Source organism: Chelon labrosus, assembly GCF_963514085.1.
Source record: "Chelon labrosus genome assembly, chromosome: 6".
NCBI lineage: Eukaryota > Metazoa > Chordata > Actinopteri > Mugiliformes > Mugilidae > Chelon > Chelon labrosus.
In genome coordinates, this window is record NC_140342.1 from 15,628,722 (window position 1) to 15,655,987 (window position 27,266).

Here is a 27,266-nt window from a genome sequence, read left to right on the forward strand (position 1 = left end):
CGAGCTGACAGGTGGTTTGGTGGCGCCTCCAAATCAATATGGCATCAGCGGAGGCACTTTTTTATGATCTGTTATGATGCGAACACGTAACTGTTACCTGTTACGTTGTTTTCTTTGCCATAAAAATATCATAAAAATGATCATATGTCATAAATAATGTAAGCTTTCTAGTAAATCATCAGAAAAGGTTCATATTAAATGGAACATTAAACAAGTGATCTTATAATAATAATAATAATGTCCAAATTAATTTTCATGTCAATTAATTCATTTTTAATAGCTGTTAGTCACTGAGGTCTTCATAATAAGTGTAATATAATTTCTAAATTAATTATGAATTAGGGCGCTAATTACACATTTAAAAACTAAATAAATTAGGAGGGACACGGCTGCTACAACCTGTCAGCCCCCGTTCTCATCAACGTCTTGTTAGTGTTTCATAAAATGATTTTTTCTTTTTAAATGATTTATTACGATTTGTTGAGCTGTGTAAAAGATGCTTCGAAGGCATTAAAGCGGCACTCATTACTCACTCACTGGAAGACCGGACTTCTGAAGTAGAAGTAATAAAACCTCAGTCATTTGTTATAATTAGTAATAATTCAAATAACTCAAAGCTGCGAAGCGGTATATAGCCGAGAGGTGACAGCAGGATACTGGCTCTGTGTACTTCCCCCGCACTTATTAATCATCAGTGTTTTGCCACTGACAGATGATGTGCTGCATAACCGTGGATTATTTCTTTATTAATATTATTATTATTTGCTACTCTGCAGAAAATAATTTAACCTTAACAATTGGAATAAAAAAACAGGAAGCAAATGGCATTGCATGTGGACCAGAGATTACAGTCCTTTTACCCGCCTGAGGTTGTGGCATTTTGTAGTAGTCTTCACATCATGCTTCACTCGAGGCACGCTAAGAAATGTAGCCGGAAGAGGATGTGGGTGGAGGAGGAGAGTGGAAGAGGTGCACTCTGCAAAGGGACGTGTTTGTCTAGACATATAAAATGGACATGTACTGTGCCTTTTGGCCTTTGACACATCGTCACAAGATAAATTCGCAGGGGTTGTCTTTAGCTTTTTAAATAAAACCTGCACCATTTGCCTATCTGACTACCTCACCTGACCTTTGTATATTTTAACTGCTTTTCCATCTTTTCTTGTCTCCCAGGACGCTGTTTCTATTTTCAAGAGTGACACCACAGGAAGAACGACTTTTTACGCAGCTCAGGCAGCTGTTAAAGATATGATACAGGTTTCATTTTATATCCAGTGGGTGCCTTTTTTGGGCGGATTTAAGGATGTTGGATGCCCTCAGCAGTGACACTGAAAGAAAAAAAAAAAGTCTGCTTCTTTGCTAATCCTCTCTGAATCTCTAATATCATTACTGCGGTAAATTCATCTTGGGGGAGGAAGAATGAATGGACCTCTTTGTTTTATTATTATTATTTCTGGCACGGGGAACCACACACACGTCTGTGCAGCGCTGACCCAAGCTCTATACCCAGATGGCAATGGTGCTACAACTTACTGTACAACAAACACATCTTTCAGGCTTTCCAGCCAGCACCGGCTACACTATGGGCTGGGACAAGGGCCAAACAATGCATTACCTCTCACCGCCTAACCTCCACTGCTTCCATCCCACATATTTAGTCCTCCCCTGAACAGCAGCATCCCAATCCTGGGGCTGATTTACTGTCTGAGGGATGCTATGGGTTTCCTGCTCCAGAGCACACAGAAGCCACAGAAGGACACAGTTTGTAGATACCCTTTAACGCAGTGGTACGAGCTACAAAGAAAAAGGAACTTTCAGACGTATACTTGCTTATCAAATATTGTATGTCTGCCATTGGATGACTAACGACTATTTGGAGTTGAAAGCATTGGGACCTTAAGTGCTTGGGTGTGTGGTTCTGAACAGTCTGCGCTCTGACAGCTGGCAGAGGGGAAAAAAAATAACCTGGCAGAAGCCTGCTCTCCACAAAAAAAGCAGTCAATAACAGGAACTCAATCAAACTGCCCTGGTTTCCGGTAAGCTATGTTCTCTGGACAGCCTGGTCTGACAGAGGCTGGCTTGCTGAAATGCTGTTGGCAGCAGGTCGGCCCCCACCGCAGCACGGAGCACTCTCAGTTGGCTCTGTTGTGCCACACTCATTTGTACCTCATCTGAGTGTGGTTTTCGTCTTTTATTCAGCTGGGTAGAAGAAATGTGCCTACTGCAATGATTTGCCAAAGCGAGCGCTGAGGCCGAGCCTCAAGTCAGGTTAATGCAACCTAAAGATTTGAGCGGTGCCGTGTTTGAAACAGAAACAGGATGTGATTTAAAAAAAAAAAAAAAAGAAACATTTCTGAATATGGGCGCTTGCCATATGTAGAAGTACTGTATATATGTGTGTGTAGACGGATAGATGGATGGGTGGGCAAATCCATTTAAAAAGTAAATGCTATGCCTGCATTCTTCCATCCCTGAGTTATGACTGCATTCCCTCCCATGAAACTTAGCATGATGCTGCCACCACCATGCTTCGCTGTAGGTATGGTACTAGCAATGTCATAAGGAGTGCCTGGTGTTTAGGTCAATTTAGTTTGATCCAAGCTGCATCCTGTGCTTTAAGGGTATATGCGACACATACCATACTCTCCAGTATGGTACCACAGTACCATACTTAACCCTCAACTTCCATGCAGAATGATCGCTATCAATAAGCAATCTGAAGTAACACATAATTAATATAATTAAGGGAAAGCTAGCTACTTTGCACACAGTACCACATTGCAAGCTTGGTCAAATGTGGAGAGCAGAAATACTTTCCATTTTCTTGGGAGCATTATTTAAAGATGGATATAGCCTACCATTTCGCCTACAGCTCATGACATACGTAGCAAATGTATATGACACAAACACAACATAAGATAGGAGCAAAGAAATAGCTTATAGTCATAACTTTCCCTCATCCCTCACTGTTAAGATTTCCCTCTATTCTACTAAGATAGCTCTCTAAACTGGATAAAATACCACATGAGCACACTGCTCGAGATGTTGGACTTTAATAAAAAAGGTGCAGCAATATGAAATTTGTACAACTTCAAAGGTTTGCGCGGTCAGGAAAGGGCTCGAGGTGGATGTAGCGGTCCACGTGGCACCCACTGTCACAGCCAGTAAACCTCTGGAGTGACAAGCGGCGTTCGCTTTCCACACTCGGATTCCACTGCTCCTGTCATCACCTCCACCTTGTTTAGTCTGAGTGTCAGTGTCTATCAGCTCACCGTAACGCAGATTTTTATTCTTTTATTTACTTTTTTCAGATTTTTTTTCCCGGCAGACTGAGTAAGGAACGGCGCTGTGAAAATCAGATCCAGAGGTAAGAAATAAGAAAAATACTCACGGGGGCAGTTAAGGTATTAGACGTATTGGAGTAGACCAGTAACAGAAAATTTAAAAATCCTCTTGCTCTTTGCTAAATATTTTATCCAACATCACAATGCTTTATACCTGACATCCACTGGTCATGTCACAGCATCCATCATTTCCATAAATGTTCCAAAACTACATACTGTACACTATATGTATGTCAAAGTGACAAAGCCCTCTGGTGGTCGATGGATGGATCAACAAAACGCACAACTTTCTCATTTCAGACTGCTCCATTAGTGTTTAATTCAGCTACAGTATATTTATAGCATAATTCTTGTATGCTCCTTTTGATCATATTATCGGAATAAAGGACCTATACTGTATGTTGGCCAGTGTTTCCCCCATACTCTCAAGAGCTTGTGCCTTCAGAAGGTTTTTGACACACATAAAATCAAGAATTCACAGGTGTTCATTTTTTTCTATTGCTATAAATTATGTTGTTCACCCTGTACCGTAACTAATGATGTAACATTTGCAGACCTGGGATTTAGAGCAAGAACATGATGTTATGCCATGGAAGAGAAATCCAGGGCTCCTGACCAGAGCTTCAGGTAACTGAACAGCTGCATCAGTCAGTGCGGTTTGGACTTCAGGCTTAGAGTTGACCCCTCAGGAATGGGCCATCGCCTCTGGTGTCCCTTTTATCAAGCTCCCAAAGTCATTTACACCTACTTATGAGATGTCCTGTAGGCGCCACCCGCTGGCGGGAGTTGTCACCTGCGCTTGGCAACAGTTTAATCAACAAAAATTTTCACTCTTCTTTCATGTTCCTGTCTCCTGACTCCTGCTTCTCCGGCTTTGGATAATAAAATATAATCAGGGCCAGATCAGACTGGGATGCAGCTTCCACAACGGCCCGCACCGTCGCCTCCAACACACACACACACACAGATCACTGCTCTCTATCTGTACACTTTCTCACACTCTTTCTTGCCCTACCATGTTTAGAGCCGTGGCTTCAGACTAATTGAATAAGCAGCGACCCTGTGGACCGCCTCTCTGAGGGATTAGGATATGATCTCAAAAGAACGCTCCTCTGAGGGCAAACATAGCCAATCTAGGGCCATTTCATGCTCTGCGCCTCAGCACACGAAAGGCCGGCACGGAGGCCACACACACTCGCATACACAAAAGAGAAATGTAATTCATGGGCTCTCAAATCAAGCATTCTTTAAATTCTGCTCTTACTCTTATGAGACACAGCTGTTTTCTCTCATTCACCTCCCAAAGGGCTGAAGAGGATAGTAATTATCAAAAAGTAACTCGGCATGCAATACACCTGAATACTGCATGGCCATAAAGCCAGTTACATGTTAAATAATTACAGTTAAGATCTCAGTTGCACTTTGAACAGATTCGTGGTTTATGGTGATTTGAATTCGTTGTGAACTCCGGTATTTTTTGAGTCACCCAGCGTTAACCCTGCCAATGCCTTCACACTTCTGGCTGCGAGCCAAGACTGTGTTTCATTAAATTAATTGTCTGAATCCTGTTTCTAATGATGCTTGCTTCCATTGCATTTATTAAAGTCCACTCTGTGGACTGTTTCTTACACAGATAATAATCCCCGGAGAGGGTATGACGCACCATTTCATGATTTCCCAGCCTTCACTTTCTTGCTTACATTTCTGGAGGCATCCCCGATGATTCATGATCCTCTCGCAAACTTTTGTTTTGTCTTATTATTTAAACCGCAGCGGTATTTAACTAATGTGTTGTGCTGTCTTGCGAATATTAATTCTTCATTTAGCAACGGGGCATGGACAGTGAGAAACTTTCTGCAGTCTAACAGTCTTTTAGGCTTTTTACCTGCCTGCTCTGGCTTTTCACTCTCAAATATGAACTTCATAAGCACTCACACCACCTTAAACACCATTTCTATGAGCTCTAGGGTTCAGAGGAAGCAAGTCAAACAGTGTGGGTTTTATTACATGCCTCAGCAATCCAGGAAAGGGGAAGCACATGTCTGGGTGAAATACGATCGAATTTAGATTATCTGTGGATATTTTGCCCCATTTTAACCTCTCACATAAAATGAATCATATAAAAGTCTTTCCTAATTCTGTATACGTATATTTGGAGCGTCTTCTCCTTCCCCGGTGCAGCCATTGCAGTAGTTTATGTCTGCCTTTCTTTTTCCAGCTGCCTATTAGGATTGTGGCTTCCCCTGTGGCGGTGTATTTCTCCCCCCTGGCAGCAAGAGAAGTATGCCATTAGTTCACCAGACCTGCCATTGCTGTCAAAATGTGAGTGGGGAGTAGATCTATTAGATACCTATATTTCCTGGTAGAGCAGTCTCCATCTCTGCCTTTCCTTTTGGCACATTAAATAGAGAGACAAAACCCAGATGACTGGTTCTGAATCTAAGAAAACATGGACTAAGTACACTGCTTTGGATGTGGATTTTTTAAGAAAATAATGAAAAAGCCACCGGTGGGGGGAAAAAAATGCTTCTCAAAGGACAGTTCTATTGAGAAGACACAGTTTGCTGTCATGGTTAGCTTTAAAGCCCTGACCGCTTTTTGCCATTTACTGATTATTTTGTTTGTTTCATATCTTTTGACTGCGGAGTATTTTTAAAAGGAAAAATTAGTTTTGGAAATGTATTATTTTTGTCCTGCAGATGAAACAAATCATTTTTCAGTGACAGTGAGAGTTGGAAAATCCCCCGTGTCACTTCACTTCATCCATCTTTACCATGAGAGTCAAAGAACAGTTGGAGGCGATCTGTGCTATTTAGCCCCGGTTTCAGTTCCTCGCTGAAGCCAGTCTGATTCCTTAAGTAGCAGAGGGAATGGTGCAAGAAAGATTTGTAATAAAAGCCCGCTCAGGTAAATCACTTTTCAACCTGTCATCACCCGCAAGCGTAATATTATTGGAAACAGGCGGCGTGTATAACATGTGGATATTTGCTACTCATTTCACGGTCCCCTAAGACTTGGACACTGGTGAATTCTGCACTTCTTTTTGAATTATCTTCAGACCTCATTTTGGCACTTGACACTTTGATGTCTTTTTTTTTTTTTCCACCTTCAATTATTTGATATCTCACCTTTATATGTGTAAACTTTAACCTCAACTTATATCATTTTTGATTCGTGCACGGTGGTCATGGAGGAGGAAGCATTTAGGCCTCTTTGCAAAAAAAGTATATGTCATATATTTAGAATGTCAGGTAAATATATTGAAGTAGCTATTGCAAATAAAATGCATTTAATGTAAGAAAGTATTTAATGCAGAAAGTTGGCACCTTTGAGTATGGTGCACCTTTAGCTATTATATTATAAACTGTTATCACTGATGCATTCATGCATAAGCAGAATCGTTCTCGGGATCACAGCAGAGCTCATTTAGCAGTCTACACTCCTGAACATGGATTAGAAATTATTCCCAACTAGGATCAACCTTGGACCAATACAGTACAAGCTTTATATAATAGTTGTTTAAACCTGGTACATGGCTTGTTTTTATATTACTTTTGGATTATTCCAACTCAGTCCTAGTCTGACCTTTAAACTGTTGGGAATGCATCTTTAATTGTACAAATATACTACATATTCAAAATTGCATAGATGCATATTAATAATCAATAACAAATAATGACATGACAAGTTTAAAAAGTGCAGGAGTAGATTATTAGCAGTTCCAGATTATGTTTTATCTATGTGAAAAAATTAAATCAGCCCAAGGTCCTAACACCCCATTCACTTGTGTTTGTACTGGATAAAATAAATCCATTTTTAAAACCATTTTTATTCTTTTGATTTAAGGGTGCGTGTGACGGTTGTATAGGATTATCACATACTGCATATGTAACAATTTGTTCTTTAATGAAACTTGAAATAAATGTATCAACATAACAACAGTAAATGTACTTTATTGCACCAGCGTCCAAACACTGGGAATTTAATAGATGATTAAATGATCACAAATTAAACAAAACTGAACCGGTTTTCTCTAATAAAATAATCAAATCTAATGAATGGGTTTCCAGTGGAAAAAACAAAGTTTCTGCTCTCAGGAATATTAATTCAACAGTTATTTGACTACCCCCTCTGTCTGGCCAAAGCCTTATCCACTAAGCTGAGTCTCAGGGCAGTCCACTGTTTGTGTGAGCTCTGAATCTGCAGGCTTTACAGGCTTTCCTCTTCCCCGAGCAGGGCGGAGAGGCTGCTGACTCCACATTCTCATCCCTCTATCCCTTTTCCTCCATCCCTCCATCCCCCAGTGTCCTGTTTACTCTCTGCAGCCCTGCGGCCGTGCCACCTCGGAGACTCTCCAGACCACCAAGGTCCTGGCGGCCGCCTTGGATTGGTCGGTGACGGGCCTCACCATGGGAACAACGGGGAGAGGTGCTGGAGTGGGTGGAGGAGTGGCGTGGACAGTGGCTTAGTGGTGGGGATTTTTTATGCTGTGGACCAGGCCCGAGCGTGAAGATATGATTAAATGCGGCCAGTCCTTGACATTCAAAATATATAGGTATGTTACCTCTTACAGTGCTCCCACGCACTGTATTTTAGCGTTACAGTACAGTTGGTGGCCATTCCAAAGCCATCATGAAAAGAAAATGGGATTTTTCTGTGACGCTGGGGGAAAACGAAAAAAAGATGTTACACCTCTCGGCTAAACAGGCATCGAATAAGAGCAATTTCTTCTCGCAGATTCTACTGTTACATTTCGTCTCGGCTCCGGTTGGCAGGAGGTTCTCATACCATCCTTCTTAAATTTCTTCTATAGCCATGAAAGTAATGGGAGATGTTATTTTTTGACACTCTGAGAAAACGGGTGGGAGCCAGCGTTGGCCCAGCAATGTCTTGGGATTCTTTCCAGGGCATTGGTCGCCCTCTGCTGGTCAAAGGCCACACCGTTCAACTTTTCCTTGTCAGCAATAAGTAAGTAGTGTGTTTGCACAGAACTACAGCCTACCACAAAAGCAACCACTGCAAGCTCCATCATGACATTTATTTTTGCCTGGGTGGTCCCCTTTACATTGTTGAACCCAGTGACAGCAAGCTTTTTACAAACGCACAAAAGAAAGCGCCGCTCCAGTTTTGGGCAGTAAAACGAGTTCTGCTTAGGTCAGTCTGTCAGCGAACCATTAAAGCAAACAGCACCGGCCAAGCACCACATACAGCTATTGAAGGTTTTCTTCAAACGCTCAGTGGCAGGACATTGTTTTCTCTGCAAAAAAGGCTGCCATTGTCCAACGGGCGTTTTGGATGCATTGTACAATATGTGATGTGTCCAAGGACTAGTTTTCTGAGGGAAGACATTGACAAGGATAAAGATCGACTGCTGGAAAAAAAAAAAAGGGCAGAAGGGGAAGGCAAGGGATACAGGTGTGTGTGCATTAGCCTCAACAGAAAACCACTCTGCACTAATTTTTTGCTGAGTTTCTGGAAAGTGGATTCCCGTCCACAGGGCAATCAGCAGAGTGCTTTCCCCATGCTGATGTGTGCTGATGTGAGTTCTACGGGGCCTGGAGGTTCTTACAGCCTCTGCCATATTAGACTGGAGAAGGGGTCTGCTGAGGCAGCATGCGAAGGGAAAGTGTGAGGCTTGGAAAGATCGGTGATTAAGCAAATTTTAAAAACTTACAGTGCAGTAAGCATAGCCACTTTGCTACTTTGTTAAACGTCTGCATAAAAAATGAAGCTACAAATGAAGCCGCAAATCATGTTTGGGTTCAGATTTTGCGTCTCCGCCGGCAGAAGGAAACAAAAGGGCATCAAAAAACACACTTCACAGCTCGAGCGAGGCAAAAATATCGCTTTCAAGTCTCACCCAAACCGAAACAAAACCTGGAACACTGAGGGAAAGAGGGGGAATCGTGGGCCTCGACTCCAAAAAGTGTTTGTGTAGGGTCTTCAAGATCTTGACAGCCACAGGATATGTGTGGGCCATTGTTAGTCACTCCAAGTGCTACCTCAGTGGTACAGCTTCCTCCTCTCCCACCGACTTCCATGCCCACACACACACATACGCACACATGGATACACACACACAAACACTACAAGCAGTCATCAATCACAGCTTTCCATATTTCTGTCATATGCTAACAGACGGCAAGGGGATTTACATTTACTACATATACTTGGAGTTTAGTTTTGATGCGACCAAAAGTTCAACAAATACAAAATTCAGAACTCGAGAGATTAACTAGACGCCTGAATGTTTTGTTGAATGTGCATTTAACCTGCTCACTGCAGCTTTAGTATAATTGTAAATGCTAAAATACAGACAATGTGCTAAATCCTTCACCAGTTATCATGCAAAAGAGATGTACACATTTGTATGCAGGTATTAAAAGATATTTAAAGAACAAATGGGAAAAATAATCTCTTTATTAACCGTGTAAGGACCTTGTTCTTTTTAGAGGTATTTTTTTTTATGAAAACAACTGTTGACGAGTTATTAATGATAAAAAAAAAAACAACAAAACACAGCCATTGTTAGAAACATCTACCTGACAATATTCCCCAGCCGCAATAAATCCCCAGCCCCTACCAGTAAGAGCATGAACATCATCCAAAACACCCCTGAATAGACACAGACACAGTAAATCTTTTCTGCTTGCGCCGCCTGCCACACAACACATAAAATGTCTCCCTCAAAATGGACTCTTTGTGTGGTCAAGTGAATATGGCCCGAAGAAAGAACCACAGTGCTGTGACTCTTTTCCTGTTTCCCCGGTCTAAAAGCAGACTGGCCCGAAATGAAGGCAGGCACAAAAAAAAAAAAAGCCAAACCGAGAACAAACCAGTGAGGGGTTTTTAGCTTAGGTCAGGTATCAGTGATCCCCAAACATCGTCCATGATCAAAACCTAAATGGATGTCATCCTTCTGAATAAAGGTAACCAGGCTAATGTAAATTAGGGCACGGCTGCTGTGTCTGTAAAATACTCCTTAAAATATGCAGTGTGTCCTCATTTTCTAAAAGCTGAGTCGACACCCGTTAAATCATTACATCTTTTGCTTCACCTCAGTCCGACCTCTCTCCCTCAGTTTCGGGGTTTGTGTCATCTATCTAAACCTCCTATCCTGTCCTGAGCTCCGTCGTGGGAAACATTTCACACTACAATAGCAGCGGCCGCACGGGTTGCCATTTGGGTGCTTTGTGCTGTGTTTTTGTTGGCCATCGTAGCTGTTTTTGGGAGTCAAGACAGAGAACAGGCTAAGGGTCTTTCCCCTCAGCGCAGTCCCTGCTGCAGAGAGACTGGGGCTCAGCTCATCGATCACCGTGCCCTGGGAGGGAGGACAAACTCTGTGGGTGGGACGGGAGAATATAACTGAGACATGTACAATATGGATATGTAAGAAGCGTCTAATATGCTGTATCCTGTAACATATAAAAAGTTATGCAAGGACGCGCGTTTGTGTGTGTGTGTGTGGGCAAGTCTCGCACAGTTTGTGGGACGAGATAAAGGGGGTCCAATAAAACATGACAGGGGTATGTTTTGGGCAGGATAAGTAGATGTTTTCATGGGTAAGGGGTCAAGAAGGAGTTCATTTGTCTGGCTGGAAAGGTCTTAAGTGATAAAACATGCACACAAGCAGCCCCCTTGTGTTAACACACTAACCTCAGACACAAAGAACATGCTCCTTCGCTCTGTTTGCGCTTGGCTCCATTTAGTTCCTTCAGAAAAGACCCCTCAGCAAGAGCTAAGGCATAAAAGAGTGAGGCACGTACACACGCAGAGGCCTGATGGATTGTGGCTCTTTAGGCCGCGGAGGCCTCTCAGCAGGGCTGGCAGAATGAACAGAGACCCCGTGCAGGCAGAGGGGTGAGCCAGAGGGATGAGTAAATACAAATCTGATGGAAAGGGCCTCATTGTGGGACTGCCTGGCCAGCAGTAGGGCCCAACCTGGAGATGATATGGAGCCAAGCAGATGACCCGACAGCGGGGAGCCTCCGAGATCATTAAAGGTTTCAGCATGGCCATTTGATCAGAGTTGAAACCACCGACTGAAAACACTGGACACAGCAAGCTGCTGTGTTTCCCCCCTTGTCTGGAAATCAATCCGCATGTGGGTGGGAGCTATTTTCATTTCAACTCATGTTGTACCGTTACTGAGGGGAAAAAAATGAATAGCACTGTAAAAGTATTGAGCATATGTGGACTTAAAGCTCTTCATCATAATTGTTAATTTCTTATCAAATAGCATAAGTTATAAACACAGATCTGTCTTACTATCACTTTTACTTTGAGCATTCCTGAGCTTGAGCACAGCGTTTCCCACTTACACACGGCAGCAATATTAGCATCCACTTGAAGTTGTGTTTGTATCCACACGACAAATGTAAGTCTTTATTTAGTTTCTGTTAACTCTGTTTTAGGTCTCTACCAAAAGCTCTTCATCTGCTGAAAGCTCTGTGTCGCAAGCTCATAGCAAGTTGAAAATGAGTGTTTCTGCAGTTTGCCGCTCGCCAGGTGTGGTTTTAGAGATTTTTATCCAAAACAGATGTCGGTTGTGGCCAATAATGAAGCAAAGCAAAGAGTGATACTGAACCAAAAATAAGTTGCGGTTTGGACTCCTTTAAGCCAAAGGGATGCTAAAAAATCAAATTATTATTCTGTTTTTTGTTTTTTTTTTCATTATTATCGACCCCTTTCCAATGCCAGCACGTGCGGCCGCGAGCAACATTTAAATGCTGCTCGTACACATAGCATAACCATGACACAAGAAAATAAGAATCGTAAAGCGAGCAAATTAGTTGAGTAAAGGCAGCTATACACAAACCTAAGCTACTGGACATCCCAGGCTAAGGGGGAAAAAACCCCTGAGTGTATTGAATTTAGCAAGAGTGCATGTTATTGCCTATGAGTTCAACTTTTCATTAGTAAGAGGAACCCTTTTTCTTTCAGAGTTAGATGAACAGTGATATCCAGGTGTGGCTACTCTCGGAGGAAAACTGTGAAGGGGTAATTGGACATCGCGTTCTTATTGGTGGCAGACCTCAGCGCTGTAAAAAACAGATCACTCACCCAGCGTGTTCCCACCACTGGACGTGACGACACGTGTACTGCTATTAACTGAACATAAACGTGGTCTGTTCCCCCCCCCCTGCACAAATCAGAACCACCTGCCCTCAGGCCCTGAGAACTGGCTGGTCCTCTCTCTCCGGACCTCCTTTGAGAGCAAGAGAGAGAGAGAGAGAGAGGGAGAGAGGACCTCTTGTTTGGACGAACGTCAGGGCCAGCTCCAGGGGCTCTTACATGAAACGGAGAGTGAAGAAGGGAATCTTACCCTTCACATAGCCTCCTTCAACCCCGAGCCTCGTCTCCTCCCTTCTGAGCAGGGCCCAATATTTTTTAATTACGTACAGGAAACTCCCGTTACAAAGGACACTTTCTTAGTCAATCTGGAGGGAGGCTGCGAGGAGCTCCGGGGTCACCCCTTTGCTTTTTTTACTCTGTCCTTTCGTACTGAGTGTGTGTGGGTGGCAGGCGTATCGGCTAACAAACTGGGGAGCATGCCACCTAGAGATTTGGGTCAATGCTGACAGCCTACTTTCCCAAAGCCAAGATGGCACCAGGTCTCTGCATGAAACCCCCTTCTTACAGGCACCTCGGCTATAGCCTTCAACCTTACAAGCCCCTGCCTTGCAGATAAGCGGCAACTTCCGTCTTACTCTCATGTTCTCATGCCGTATATTGTATTCTAATACTTGTCAATATTCATAAAACTTTATATAGGAGGACAAAGAGTTCGACATGTCAGTAAGCTTCTTCCAGTCTCAGCTTCTTTGCTCCGGTGGTCTCTAACTGACAGGAACTCAGGCACTATTTGTTATCTTTAGGTCCAATAAGTCCATCTGGTTTTGGTTTGGCTCCTCAAGATCGCCCCTGGAGATGTGGACGAGGGGTGAGGCGTGGTGGTGGAGGGGCAGTTCTTGTAGCCTCTTTTCTCCTCTTAAATTGAATTTCTCACCATTCCAACCTGGGCCTCGGACCAGGGCTAGAGCGAGAGCTCGCGTTTGGCTTCCACCCCTCGGGCTCCCGAAAAAGCCATGCGAAAGAAGTAGTCAAGTAGTAGAGAGAGAGTTGAGGAGGGGGGGAGAAAAAAAATCCTTGGACGAAATCAGTATCACCTGTTTTGCCAAACGACTCGCATGTTCAGAGTAATAGCTATTAACTGACTCAGATTCTCTCTGCCTGTGTTTGTAATATGGGAATGTATGAACTCTCTCTGAACCGTGCCTGACATGAAACCTTTTGTGCCTGATGAAACCATGTGTGAAAATAAACAAATAGTAGACTAAACAAAGCTGTCAGTCCCACGTAGGAAATCATTATGGAAAGTATTTGAGATCCATGTTTAGGGTGTTATATTTTAATGCTGTAAAAATGTTTGTTTTCAATACGTGCGCACTGTACAGCAGGTGAAAAGTACTTCCACAAAAAGGTTAACCTCTCAAGCAAAGGTCCATATAATGTTGATGGTAACACATGCACAGAAGCTTGAGCTGGCGGGATATGGTTGCGATCATACGTTTGTGTATTTTTAAGGTTTATTTATGCGTGTTCTTTTCTTTTGTTGCTTATACGTATGTGGGAAGTAAGGGTCAAAACTTTAAAGGATTATGTTGAAATTCTATAAATTACAGGGGTATTGATCATTTTTCACGGTATAATTATACAATTTATTTCCTCTCTCAGTAATGTGTGAGGCGTCCAAATTGTTGCAAGAATCAATGAAACTTAATAAAAACTCACATGTGCTCATTCAGCATATTGGTTTTCAAGCACATTATTAAAAATCTGAAATATATACGAGCTAAAAGAAGAAATTATTTCACAAAATAATAATAATAATTTGTTTGCTTGTTTGTTTTTATCCAAGTTAAAGCATCAATTCTTCCTGGGCATGGGAAAGACGGATCAGCATTTTTCCAAGAGGAATCAAACGTCTCAAAGCAGCCAGAGACCTCCAGGAGGACCGGACTAAGGTCAGTACAAAAAGAAAACACTTAACATGCAAAGAAATCATGCCTGGAAATCTCTCTGCAGTGCATTCTTCACCAAAAAAGCAAAATAAATCGGCCTGAATAGGCAAGAAATTACCATAAGTGTGTAGAATTCTGAGAGTCTGGTTTTCTAAACTGGGGCTGTTTGTACCCATGGATCATCTATCCAACCCTGAAGCATGCATGATGTTGTGAGGATGTTTTGATGGGGGTCCCTCAGAGCATGACAAAAGAAGCCCGATACTGTATTCTCAAAAATTAATCAAGATTTATTTTAAACTAAAGTGTAATTAAACTCTACCATAGAACAAGTTTTAGTTTTGTATATCTTATACTTCTTAAAAGCATCAGGTTATCAATTACAATCATAGAACATGTGATTTATCTCTTATATATACTGTATTTTTATTATTATATTTTTGATATTTGATGTCCTATACATATTTCTGACACAGCATCCCATTTTTAGCTGCACATATATCTACTCAACCACTTCCTAAGAATAAATTCCAGAAAAAGGAACTCAAACCCAAGTGACTTTCTGGTTTTCACGGACAGTAGATGGTTCGTCTCGCTCATCCGTCTCTCGCCTCACTGTCTGGTGCATGCCACATAAATCAAAACAGCTGTTGCAAAATAGCAAATCAAAACTGTGAATTATTTTTCTCTGCCCTTACAGTTTTATAGCCATGGCTGCCCCGAACTACTAGATGTAAATGTGGTCAACTACTGGGTTTCTATGCTTTCTGGTGGGACAGTTTGCTTTTCTGGTATTTCTGTACAATTAAATACACGTTTCCCCTGGTACTCCCCCGTTAAGTCTGCACTTATCCTGGACTAACCCTGTGGGTTTTTGCAAAATAAGACTGTACTGTCCTTTAAAGGACAGAGCAGGCTGAAAGTTAAGGGTGAAAAACGTCCTTGCTGCAATTCTCTGTCTTTTCAGCCTCTTCTTTTGTCCTTTGTAAAAAATCCTTGACACCCACTTTCTTTTCCTCTATATCTGAGGCAACACCCCACTCCACCAACGTCTTCATTATCCCACGCTCTCAGTTTATTTTCTCAGGTGACTGTATTGCACACACTGGCTCCCTCAGATGCTCTTTATTAAGCTCCTGGAGTCGGCTGCCACTTACATTCTGAGTAAGAGCGCGTGTGTTTGAGGTTTTAAAAGACAAGATAATAAAAAAAATCACCAAAGGAGCAGACGACCGTGCTCAAAGATGGGAAAAAGGTTTATGCAACTGCCTCAGAACTAAATGTCCCAGAGGGAGGATCATGCTGACAAAATAATTTATTTTTTTTTGCTTTAGAAAACCACAAATTGACTATTGTTCTCGTAGCTTTGTAACATTACTTCAGTTGTATTTCTATGATGTTTTGAATAGCATCGTGCTGTTCTTACGCTAAAAAGAAAAAAAGGAACAAAAACAAAACGTTTTAAGGCACAATTTCAGTTTAATGGCTGTGTACACACTTCACAAATACATGCAGGAATTTGTGAACACTCAGTGAGGAGATTTTCTTTTTACTAGCATTCGGTGTTCCAACAGTCAACATAACATTCATCATGAGGGCAAATTAAAACCACATAAACGTAGCTCTAATGACATTTCAACAACTTAGGCACCAGTAGGTAGGTAGTGTTTTGCTTTCGGATAGTAAACCTTCATAGAAGGCATTTAAATTTGATGTGGAAAAAAGCATCTAATCCGAATGTGCGGCCAGAGTGGTATGATAGCACAAACATAGATAAAAAATAAAAAATAAAATGACTTAGCGTGTCAAGTTAAAGCTTTAGTGGCTCACCAAACACATAAAAACATGCAAGAAAGAATTAAATAATGTATCCTAGTAAGACATAGAAAGGTGTAGTGTTTGTTTTAAGGTGAAATGCATTTCCTTTATAAACAGATGTATCGGAAACATGAGGAGATCCGTAGATACCGGCCTTTCCAGTGAAAACACAGTAGGTTTTGTGTGTTGATTTATTTATTTTTTTTAAATAAATAATCTTATAAAGTGCACGTACTATAGCTTTTGACACCAACCGTACAAATGCCATTCTTTCCATACACAAAATACACGTAAATCCTTTTTTATATGGAGTTTGTCCCCTATGAAAAAAACCTTCACTTGAATGCAACTATTTACAGCCCGGGAAGAGAATGCACGGCTCAGAGGAGAAATGGGGGAGAAACGCGGCACAGATAACAGGGTAGCCGACAAATCTTGCTGCAGCCTTCGCCCGGTAGCAGTTGAGGTATGTTTCTAAACACATAAAGTGGTTATGTATCAGCAGGAAGCCGAAAAATAGAAATAAAAAATTGACAGCACAGTGTTTTGGGTTAGAGGCTGACGAGGGAGTGAAGAAGGTGGAGTTTTAAAATGAGCACATTTCAGGGCAAACACATAATTAAGCTCAAGTATATGATAATACGTGTCGACTGAAACGACGTCAAATCATGACTTTAGTGCGTTTGAAATGACACAAAAACACAGACGTATCGGCTGGGTTTCCCCTGGCGCAGATTCAACAATAACAATATGAGTACGTTGCATGACAATCTTGTTATGAGATCTTATTTTGATTATGTTTTTCTGGTTTTCTAGAGTATAATGATCCACTAGCAAATCACAATTAAGCGAAAGATATCTATATTTAATGCATTCATTGCTTACAGTAGCAGAACAGTAACCATTGATATCATGTCAGGAAAATGTTTTCAGAGTTGGAGAATTTCAGATCATGCCACAGGTGCATGGTTTGAAATTTTACATGGACAGGAGAGTTGGTCCAAGCGGTCCACAGCTGGAGCCGTCGCACTGGCGCAGAGATCTGAAGAGAAACATTGGGATGGTTCACTCGCATGTGTGTGTGTGTGTGTGTGTGTGTGTGTGTGCTGTATGTTGCTCCAAAATTTGAGACATGCCTCCCCCTTGTGGATGAAAGCATCCACGTGAGGGCTGAATTTTAAAGATCCCAATCCGATCTCATCGGACGCAAAACTTACAGACCTGCCTCAACTATCTGTCGTGGGCACACACGATGATCGCCGTGACCTGCACATGGTTTTCTGTGAAAAAAGAACAATAAAACAAAAATGTTAATAACAATACAATAATAATTAAAAATGAATATTCAAAAAGTAACGTCATAAATATTCAGTAATTATTCATTTTTGCATTGAAATACTTATTTATTTAGAAAAAATAATAATAAAATTAAAAAATCATTATAATGCTGGGCTATAGGCCAGAAATTACTAACCCCTTTCTTACACTGTTTCAACATAAACTGTCACAACATCAAAGTCACGAAAGCTCTGTTCACTGGTGTACCTAATGTTTTGGCCAGTGTGTGTATGGTTAAACCTTCAGTATCATTTAGGATTAGGAGGATTAGATCAGTTTAAGATCAGCAACCCTTCACAGTTTCCTCAATTTATTCATCACAACTGTGCCGTCTACCTTCGTATGAAGACGATGATGAAGGACAGGGTCCGATAGCCAAGGATGCCTCAAGGCCTCAGATGCTCCCATCCTCCAACTGATGACAAAGACAAAAACACAAAACATTGAATGCTGACATCAGTTCGGAGCGGGCGGGGTCGGGGTCGGGGACGGGGACGCGGATACTACCATTTGTTCACGACGAGGAGCCTGGTGATGAAGTCCTTGGCTTCTTCTGACGTATCCACAAACTCCTGCTCCTCAAAGTTCCACTGACAGGCCAAGATGTTGTTCAGAGTCGCGTTGTCGTCATCTCCGAGGAAGGGACACAGGCCGCTCAGACTGACGGGGAAAAAAAGGGAAGATGGTGGTTAACATTAGGTGGTGCGTGCATATGTTTACTTGGAAAAACACTTACTTTACATATTTTCTTTTTATGGTCTTGTATTGTTGTGTTACAAATTTTTACCTTTTTCTTGCTTTTATTCTTCTCATCATATATATATATTATTTTACTGTTCTTATCTTTTATTGTTCTTCTGTCTTCTACTGTGCTTTTGCATTTTTGCTTCTTATTCTGTTTAACTTTTAATCTTATTTGCCTCTGTTGGCTCTCTCTGCTGTCATATCTCCTTTGCCTATGCGTTGTTAACCTATTAAAGCTCCCGTTGTCGTTATAATTAGTAATAACAATACTTACAGCATGTAGGTGATGACGCCAAGGCTCCACATGTCTGTGTTGAACGACACAAAGTCGTAGTTGATGACCTCAGGAGCGAGAAACTCCGGCGTCCCAAAATTCACTCGCAGTTTCTCCCTTGGTTTATATCTAAGTGGGGATATGATAGAAACTTCATATCTTTTCTGTGATTGAATAGAGCAGCAGGCGAAGCCTTAATAAAATAAAATAAAATTTACACTCTGGCGAGTCCAAAGTCGATGATCTTGATCTTGTTCGTGGCTCTGTTCACGCACAAAATGTTCTCTGGCTGAAATTGAACAAAAAAAACAGAGATTTTTGTTTCAAATTGTGTAAAATATATATATATATATATATATATATATATTGCAAAAAATATATAATATGACTCTGTTACCTTTAGGTCAAGATGTAGGACAGACATTTTGTGCATGTGCTGCAGGCCCTCACAGATCTGCCTGATGAACACCAGAGCGTCCAGCTCCATTAAAGTGTAGTTTTCATCAATAATCCTGTCAAACAGTTCCCCTCCACCAACACTAATGATAAAGACAAATAGATAAAAAATGTTACACACACGCATACAATTTATAAGTATAAATTTGTTTGTGCAAAATGACCTACAAGTAAGCTAAATTAAATATCAAATGAATAAATGAGATTTTTTAACATTATATTGGTAATGACTGTAATCGTAGTCACCCATAACAATTAAAATAAAACTCTACTGGGCATCATTAGTGTAATTCTAGTCCCATAAACTTGCAGGATAATGTTTTGCTATCAACCAAAATGATGTGCAGTGAGACTATCTTGAAATGAGTGAACGTGTGCTGAAAATATGAAAAAAGGAGCATACTATTCAAGTACAAGGATGATGTCATTCCTTGACTCATAAGCTGCATAGAGCTGGATCAGGCTGGCATGGTCCAGATTATTCATGACCTGGATCTCATTCTTCACCACGTCCTACCAAAAACACAGGCGCAGGACAGATGCGGAAAGCGGACGGAACGCAGACGGCCGCGGGACACACGGACACAGACACAGAGACAGAGACAGAGACAGAGACAGGCAAGCACAAACACACGGACACGATGAGAGGTGTCAGCTGTTCTCTGCAGTGAGAGACAATGCATCTTCTCTTCTAGGTCAAATATTTCTCACCTTGGTGAGAAGTATTCCCTTTGCTGCTGTTCCAAGTGTGGCCTTGTAGTGCGTACTATAAATTGTAACTGGGCCCCCTTGCTTTTTATATCATGTAGCTCTCGCTGTGCATATTAACGTTGGTCTAATTCATCGTCGTGACAGTGTATGTGAGTTGCTTTACCTTTTCTTTCTGGCTCCTCGCTTTGATCACCTTCGCTGCCAGAGTGAGACCAGAGGAGTTCTCAACACATTTGTGCACTTGGCCAAAACGACCCCTTTAAGGAGAAGGGAAAAGAAAATAATGAGATGGCACCTCTATTACTTCAAATCATACACCGTGGAAGGAACTGTGAAACAAGACAGCAACAGTTTTATATGTGTTTTCCCACGACAGATCAAAAACAGATCTTAATCCAAATGGGGATGTTTTTGAAGAGCGTTTCGCCTAATCAGTTATTTCATTAAATCCGAGCTGGGCTGCGTCTCCGCTTTGAAGACTTGGATTAACACTTAGTGATTAGCAACCAGCTGGCACCAGGGATACAGTTTCACATGCCAGTCAATCCTGAAGTAAAAATAACTGCCGTGACTCTGAAGTTATGAACCACCGGAGAGGTAAAGAGAGGAAGGCGTAGGGGAGGGGGTTGCGCAAGTAGGCCTTAACGGACAACCCCTTCTCTCGCTGTTTTTGATCTGTGATAGAACAGCTTGTCATCGGCGGCTTTTGGTCGTTCTGCTTTTTGTTTTGGTGGCGATTTGTGGAGAAGTGCGGCACTCACCCGCCCAGCACCTCCTGCCAGTTGATAGTGTAGAAGTTGCTGATCTGGTTGGGCTTGGCCGACACAATGCGATGATTAAAAGGAGCCGTTGGGGGTGGAGTGGTGTCTGGAGTTGGGCGGGGGGGAGGAGGGGGGCAAGAGAAATTATATATTCTGCTTTAGTAAGTTATGAGGAATGTGAGAACAACAGTGAGGCTTCTGAGAGGGTACATGGCTTCTATAATCAGGCTGGCACACAGTGTACAAACGTGCTATGAAGAACATCAACTACTGGCACAGCTGTTGTATATTATAAATCATAACTGGGCTTCATTTAGCTTCATACCACTGTGTTCCATTTGAAAAATCAACTAAGTATTCAAATGTATAAAACTATAGATCAGGGGTGTCAAACTCATTTTAGTTCAGGGGTCACATACAGCACAGTTTGATCTCAAGGGGGCCGGAAATAACATCAACTTTTCCCTTTAGTTTTAGCAACAAAAAAAAGTACATTATGACAGTTTTTACATTTAATGAACCATCCTTTTACGAAACATTTTAAGAACAACCTGAAATTTCTTAATAAAAATTTTACAATTTTTACAATTTTAGCGTATCGCTGCCATCTACAGTTTTGTTTGCCGCGTTATGTCCGCAGATCTTACTAAAACAATCTGACCCTAGTGAACAGCAGTTATGAATAGCAGGTTGTTGAACATTTACAATTAATGATTTCATTTTTGCACTTTGCAAATTCATCCCACGGGCCAGATGCGGCTCTCTGGCGGGCCGGTTTTGGTCCTCGGGCCATATGTTTGACAACCCTGCTATAGATACTTACATCTGAGTAACTGACGTAAAAATGTAATTAAAGAAGTATTTATTCCTTCTATTGAAACCCTACTTTCAACAGATACATTTATCAGTTCGTACCAATAAAGTACCGCTCAGCATTATCGTCATCCTCCTCCTCTTCTTCTTCTTCTTTTACTGCATCGTTTTCCTTCCTCGCCTGCTCCACCCTCTCTTTTAGGTTCAGCTGGACTTCAACTCCATCTGCCCTGAAGACGGCCCAGCCCTCAGACTCAAGCTTCTGTTCGTCGTCCTTGTCTTCCTCTTTCTTCTCTTCCTCCACCGCCTCTTGCTCCACCTTTATGTGTTCCTCCACTACAAAGTGCTCCTCGTACACGAAGGACACGGTAGTCGTGCTGCTCACTTCTAAAACCTGGTCCTTTTCGGCGTCCGGAGGTGAGGAGGTGCTTTTGTGGTCATCACTGCTGGAACAGAGTGAAAAGGGCTTATTTTTGTATTTTTTTCATTACTCGTAGTGTAGTTTTTGTTACATTGCAAACAAAGGAGTCAAAAGAAACTATTCTCAAAGGGCAAAAATAATAATAATAAAAAAAATTACAATATTCTTCTCAATTGTTGAAAATGCTTCAAAATAAATCCAGGAATGTGAAATCTCCCAAATGTTCTGTTGTTTGTCCAATAAATTCACTGAAATCCCAAAATATTAAACTCTCAAATCTGAGACCATCAAACTAGCAAAATCTTCGGTACTTTTGCATTAAAATAATCTCACACAACCACAGCAGATTAATTTTCTGTTGACTAAAATACACTTTGCAGCTCTTACGAGGTTTAAATATAAACTACCTTGTAGCTGTCGCTTCCTTTTCATCGTCACAGGAAGCAGGGAGCTCTGGGACTTCTTCGGCAGAAGAAGGCTGCTCTTCCTGTTTCTCCTCTGGGACTTGGGTCTTTTCTTCTTCTTTTTCTTCTACTTCTGTCGGTTTCACTACATCCTCCACATCAAGCTTGGTTTCCTTCTCTGTAACTGCCGCCTCTCCCTCTGGGACCTTTTCCCCAGCCTTCTCCTCAATAACTGCCTCGACAACCTCATGCTTCTCAGCCACATCCACTTGGGAGCTTTCGCTCAGGTAGCCCACCAAGCTGCAAGCAGGGGCATCCAGTTGTTGATCTTTAGGGGACACTCCAGCCTCCAGATCCAAACAGCCAGATGTGACCTGGTGAGCCGATTTCTCTGCATTCTCCCGGTTGAGTTTCTGCACCTCTTCGAGAAGCAGAATCTGTTTCTTCAAGGAGAGATTGTCTACAGGAAGCCCAAACACAATTTTGATTTAGTCTCTCACATCCTGTTAAATATTCACCGTCTTTCTTACATATTTAAAAGGAACAAGCTCTGAATACTTTTTTGTGAGACGTCATAGGATACAGCATGAGGTTGGCAAATATCTCAGTCTGACCTTCTGAACCTGTTCTCTGTGTCACAGTGCTAGTAGGTTACAAGTAATACGATATCGTACTAAGATGTTCCTCTCACATTAATTATGCATTGGTGTCATTATTTACATTTTGCTGCTGCCGTGTCTCTGATTATTCTGACTGGCAAAGAGACACTGGAGTTTGTAGAAGTAACAGTATGTTGATTTCAGCACCTGCCGTATCCGGAGGCTTCATCTTCTTCTGAGCTTTGAGACCCTTAGGGCTCAAACAGGACTTATCTGTCACATCTTTGCCTTTAAGCTGTGAAATGCAAAATATAAATTGTGAATTTCAGAGACTCAGTCTATCAAAATGATATTTTGTGCATTCTCAAAAGAATTATAACAATTTGTTGACTGAATATGGCATTTTTTCATTATCAGAACCTAAACTAAAAACAAACAATTTGAAGATGAATTACTGTCCCAAACCTAAAATGTTCTTTCTCTTTTAAAGTCTGGTTTGGTTGCAAAATTTCACAGTGTTGCATGTTTTCTGTCAGTAAATTAGCACAATGTTCACATGTAGGCAGCAGGTTAAACTCAAAACATGAAGGACAACACAACAGCCTGAAGCTAAAAATGCAAAAGCACATATAGACAGTATATGTAGACACTATAAATAAATAAATAAATAAAGACAAGTTGCTGTTTAATATAGTCTAAAAGCACACTGAACCTACAAAGTTTCCACATTTGCGCGAGGCGAGGTAACGCTTTGGTCCGTGGAGCTTTATCTTGTAAGAAGGGTGCAGAGTACTGGGCTCACATGCAGGAGTAATCTCTTTTTTCCTTTTACTGGCTCTATTACAGGTAGTTTTCTAGTAAAAAGACAAGATGGCAATGTTAAGCAGGGTTACACGAATGCACATAGAATGGAGGAAATATATTTAAAACACTTTTATGCGATGATGTTAGAGACAAATGTAATGCACACAAGAATACGGCGAATCAAAAGTGAGTTGACATGTTGGATTTAGGGACACATGTAAAACAAACAACATGAAATACTAAAGCAATAGATAAGAATAAAAAAAAATGACACATAAAGTAATGATAATGACAAAATCTAAGCAACACTTCCTGTTTTCAGCTTCAGCACAGCCCGTCTTCATGCGCAGACTGGCTTGTATAATAACATGCCTTTGATAACATATGGCTGATGGATAGATAGCAGCAGGGCGGTGAATTTATAGCTTATCACTTGTCGCACTCAGCGGTGGAATGCAATGCTGACCCTGAGTGGAAACTATTACAGGCGACCGTAGGCCGTTGTTCAAATTTCTCAGCTGGGGAAACTCACTAAGCACTCTGTGATCAGGTTAGCATGGGAAAGTTTGTCTTCAACCTGCGCTGTCTCACATTTGTTTTCTGACCGCTGTTGTGAAGTAAACAGCAGGGGAGATATTTCAAGTGCAGCGTTTCCCCAGTGACAGTGGTGTAGTTCAAACCTGTGACTGGGTGATCGGGGGAGTGTGCGTAGAGGCCACAGTAACAGGGATTACTTGGAAAATATCTCACACCTAGAGCTATAGGAAGATGGAGCAACCACCTGACAGGTGCTCTGACGACAACAAAAACTCCCTGAAATGTGAGTCACAGCGAAGGCATCGCAGTGGTATGTGGTCATAAATCATGAGGGTATAATATAACTGTAAAATTATGATCCAGACATTTAATTGGCTTAAATTCAGTTAGTCTTGTCATAATTTGACACAAGTACGGGCATAAAAAACTGAGAGCACCAATGTGCATAAGCACTTTTCCAAGTATGTGATAACATTGTCCAGTGACGTCAACGTCACTTTGGTCAGTTTCAGCTACGCAAGTGACGGGGGGTCGGTGATGCATCCAAGTGCAGCTCCTGCCTCGGCGCCAAGCAGCACTTGGTGACCCTAATATAGAGTGACCGTCTGTCTAATAACTGGATAATAAAGACTTCAGGTTTGATTAAGGAGGTGACTTCAGTATGACAGGAAGTGCTTTTTAGTCTAAAAGGCAAACAGCCTAAGTACTTTATTTATTCTGGATATAAACATGCATCTTGGCATGTTTGTGCAAAGCACAGGGGACTGACAGTAACCTCACTGAGAGTCCATTTTAATATGTACAGGATATATTTACTTTTAATTTAACTTCTCTGATCATAAAAGTAGTATTTCCTTTATGATGACATGGGATTTTTAATGAAAACCATGCCATTTCTGGCATATTCTAAGCTTTTTGTATGTTAAAGGACCCCCCAAGATTATGGTTAAAGTAAGAGATAAGGACAGACTCATCAAGTTTGAGGGAAATGACACACCAGAAACACATATTGTGTACATATAGCACGCGGCATTACTTGGCGTGTTACTCATACAGTGTTACATGATACTGGGGGGGACATTTCTTCAACTGTTGAGTTAAATACAGACATTTACTGTAAGTCCTTAATCAGAGGTTCCTTGACAGCATTATCAGCAGGCCTCCCAGTTAGTCTTATGAATAACTATCTTGCGCTGCAGGAAGTTCAATAATCTAAATAGACTTCAAACAATATCTACACTTTACAACAGAGGGGTAACTAATGGAAAATAGGAATATAAAACGTGCTATCCCCGAACTGGCGCAGAACTGACTTAAACGTGAGTAAGACTAATGATACTTGCACAATAGATCAACAGAAAAAGTGTGTCAAGGATTGAAATAGACCGCAGAAGAGAAAAGGGGAGAAAGTCTAGCTCATATGGATTTGCTTGTAACCAGACTCCCAGAGAGCTGAGGGGGTTAAATCACTTTTGGACCACAAACACTGCAGCCCCAATCCAAAAACAGCAGTTCTAAACCTGGCCGCTCACATTTCACCCCTGGCCTCACTGCTCGCCCTCTCGTGCCCTGTACTCAGGACCAGCACAGGTCCAACAAGTTAAATATGGACTTGATATCAGGAATAAGTGACGTATTTACGGTGAAGTCGCTTATCTAATACTATCAAGTAGTGTTCTTGATTAATTTACCTTCACTCAGCTGTTGGCAAGTTCATACATGCCAAAAATCCAGACGCTACCTATTACCCCTGAATTTAAAACACAAGCCAAGACACATTCTTGGGCACGTTGGAGTGGTCAGCTTTGCTGCTATGATCATTTTCACTAGGATCTTGTTGTTCTGCCAAGAACAACAAGATCCTAGTGATCTGAGAAATTAAATCAGTGATGAAAAGACAGAATCAGGCTACATGTTCAAAGTGATAGATAGTCTGTGATGGGGCGGTACAGTAGGTGCACACATAAGCAGATATTTTAAACGTCTCTATTCAGCTTGTCTCACCTTGTCAAGCTTCTTAGCTATTGTATCTGTGGATGATTTCCTCTTAATAGCCTGCTTCCCTTTGTTGTCTTTGGGCTTGGAGCCCTTCCGAGCTGCTGGGCCTTTGAACATCAGCTCCATAACTTTTGAGGTCTTCACCGTCTCCCCAATGAAGCTGATCACTTGCTGCATGCTGAGGACCAGTTTTTCCATCCCTTCAAGCTTCTGAGCCTGCTGCTCGGACCGCTGGTTCACTGCCGACATGATGGTGCTCATCTCCTGGCAGATCTCCCTCACCTCTCGCCCCATTACCTGGGTCTGGTTCATTACCCTGGGTGGCAGGTGAATCTCCTCCTTGTCAACCTTCAGATTCTCCATATCCTTTTCGATGTCGTCAATGTCGTGGGACATCCCATCTAGTCGGTTGAGGACCTTCTCTTGAATGTTGATGAGCCTGTCCATCTTGCTGCTCAGTGACTCGATACGATTTTGGATGAGGTCAAAGCCGGCACTGCTGCCTTCTCCTACCACGTTTTTCAACAAGGAACTCATGGCTACTAGTGATACGAAAATCACGTTAAGACGCCCACTTGGGACAAAAATAGCACCCGCAACGTCCGTAAAACAGACAAAAAATCTTTGTCAAAAATCTTAGCCAGCTCTACGAGAAAAAAAATATGTGAAACAAAAAAGAAATCCAGAAAAAAAGATAAAAAATCACCATTCAACAAACGGGAGGTCAAATAAGTTTAAACCTCTTAACATTAAAGTTCAAGTCAGCTCTGATTGTTGTTAATTCAAACTTTTCTCTCTCTCAGACTTTATCCCTGGCGCCTGCTCCTCTCCTCTAGAAATGCGATTAAGAATGGAGTGAGCCGGTGTCCCTAAATGTAAATCACCAGCCTACGTCAGCAGGGGTCAAGTGTTCGGGGTGGGGGCTTGGCAATGCTCGGGCTATGAGACATTTGAGAGCCTTTAAGTGTTAAGCCCACCACCGTCACCCGCCCGCTAGGTGTCAAAATGGTCACTGTACACGGTTCTGATTCTGTGTAAGACGAGTAGGACAATGCTCATTTATTTGTGCTATTTTTCCGTAACAATGGCGCTAACTCGTAACAAATGGACTTGTGCGGCCAACATTTCTGAGTGTGCTGCACTGGTGTCCAGCGAAACAGCGAATGATTTAAACAAAATAAAAGATATTTTTAGTAATTACGAAACAGAAATTGTGTTAA

General features: G+C 41.7%; 1 protein-coding gene across 1 annotated transcript; it reads right to left on the bottom strand.

The window, feature by feature from the left end:
* Positions 1-17,313: 17,313 nt before the first annotated feature.
* Positions 17,314-26,583, bottom strand: mylk4a (myosin light chain kinase family, member 4a; the record flags this gene model as incomplete). The annotated part of the gene is made up of 14 exons (XM_084547212.1): positions 17,314-17,466; positions 17,861-17,939; positions 18,032-18,184; positions 18,543-18,671; positions 18,761-18,831; positions 18,940-19,081; positions 19,402-19,511; positions 19,873-19,966; positions 20,471-20,576; positions 21,386-21,729; positions 22,112-22,568; positions 22,915-23,002; positions 23,415-23,561; positions 26,053-26,583. The coding sequence occupies 14 exons, from the start codon at positions 26,581-26,583 to the stop codon at positions 17,413-17,415; spliced, it is 2,505 nt and encodes an 834-aa protein (XP_084403338.1). The 3' UTR covers positions 17,314-17,412.
* Between the last annotated feature and the right edge of the window lie 683 nt (positions 26,584-27,266).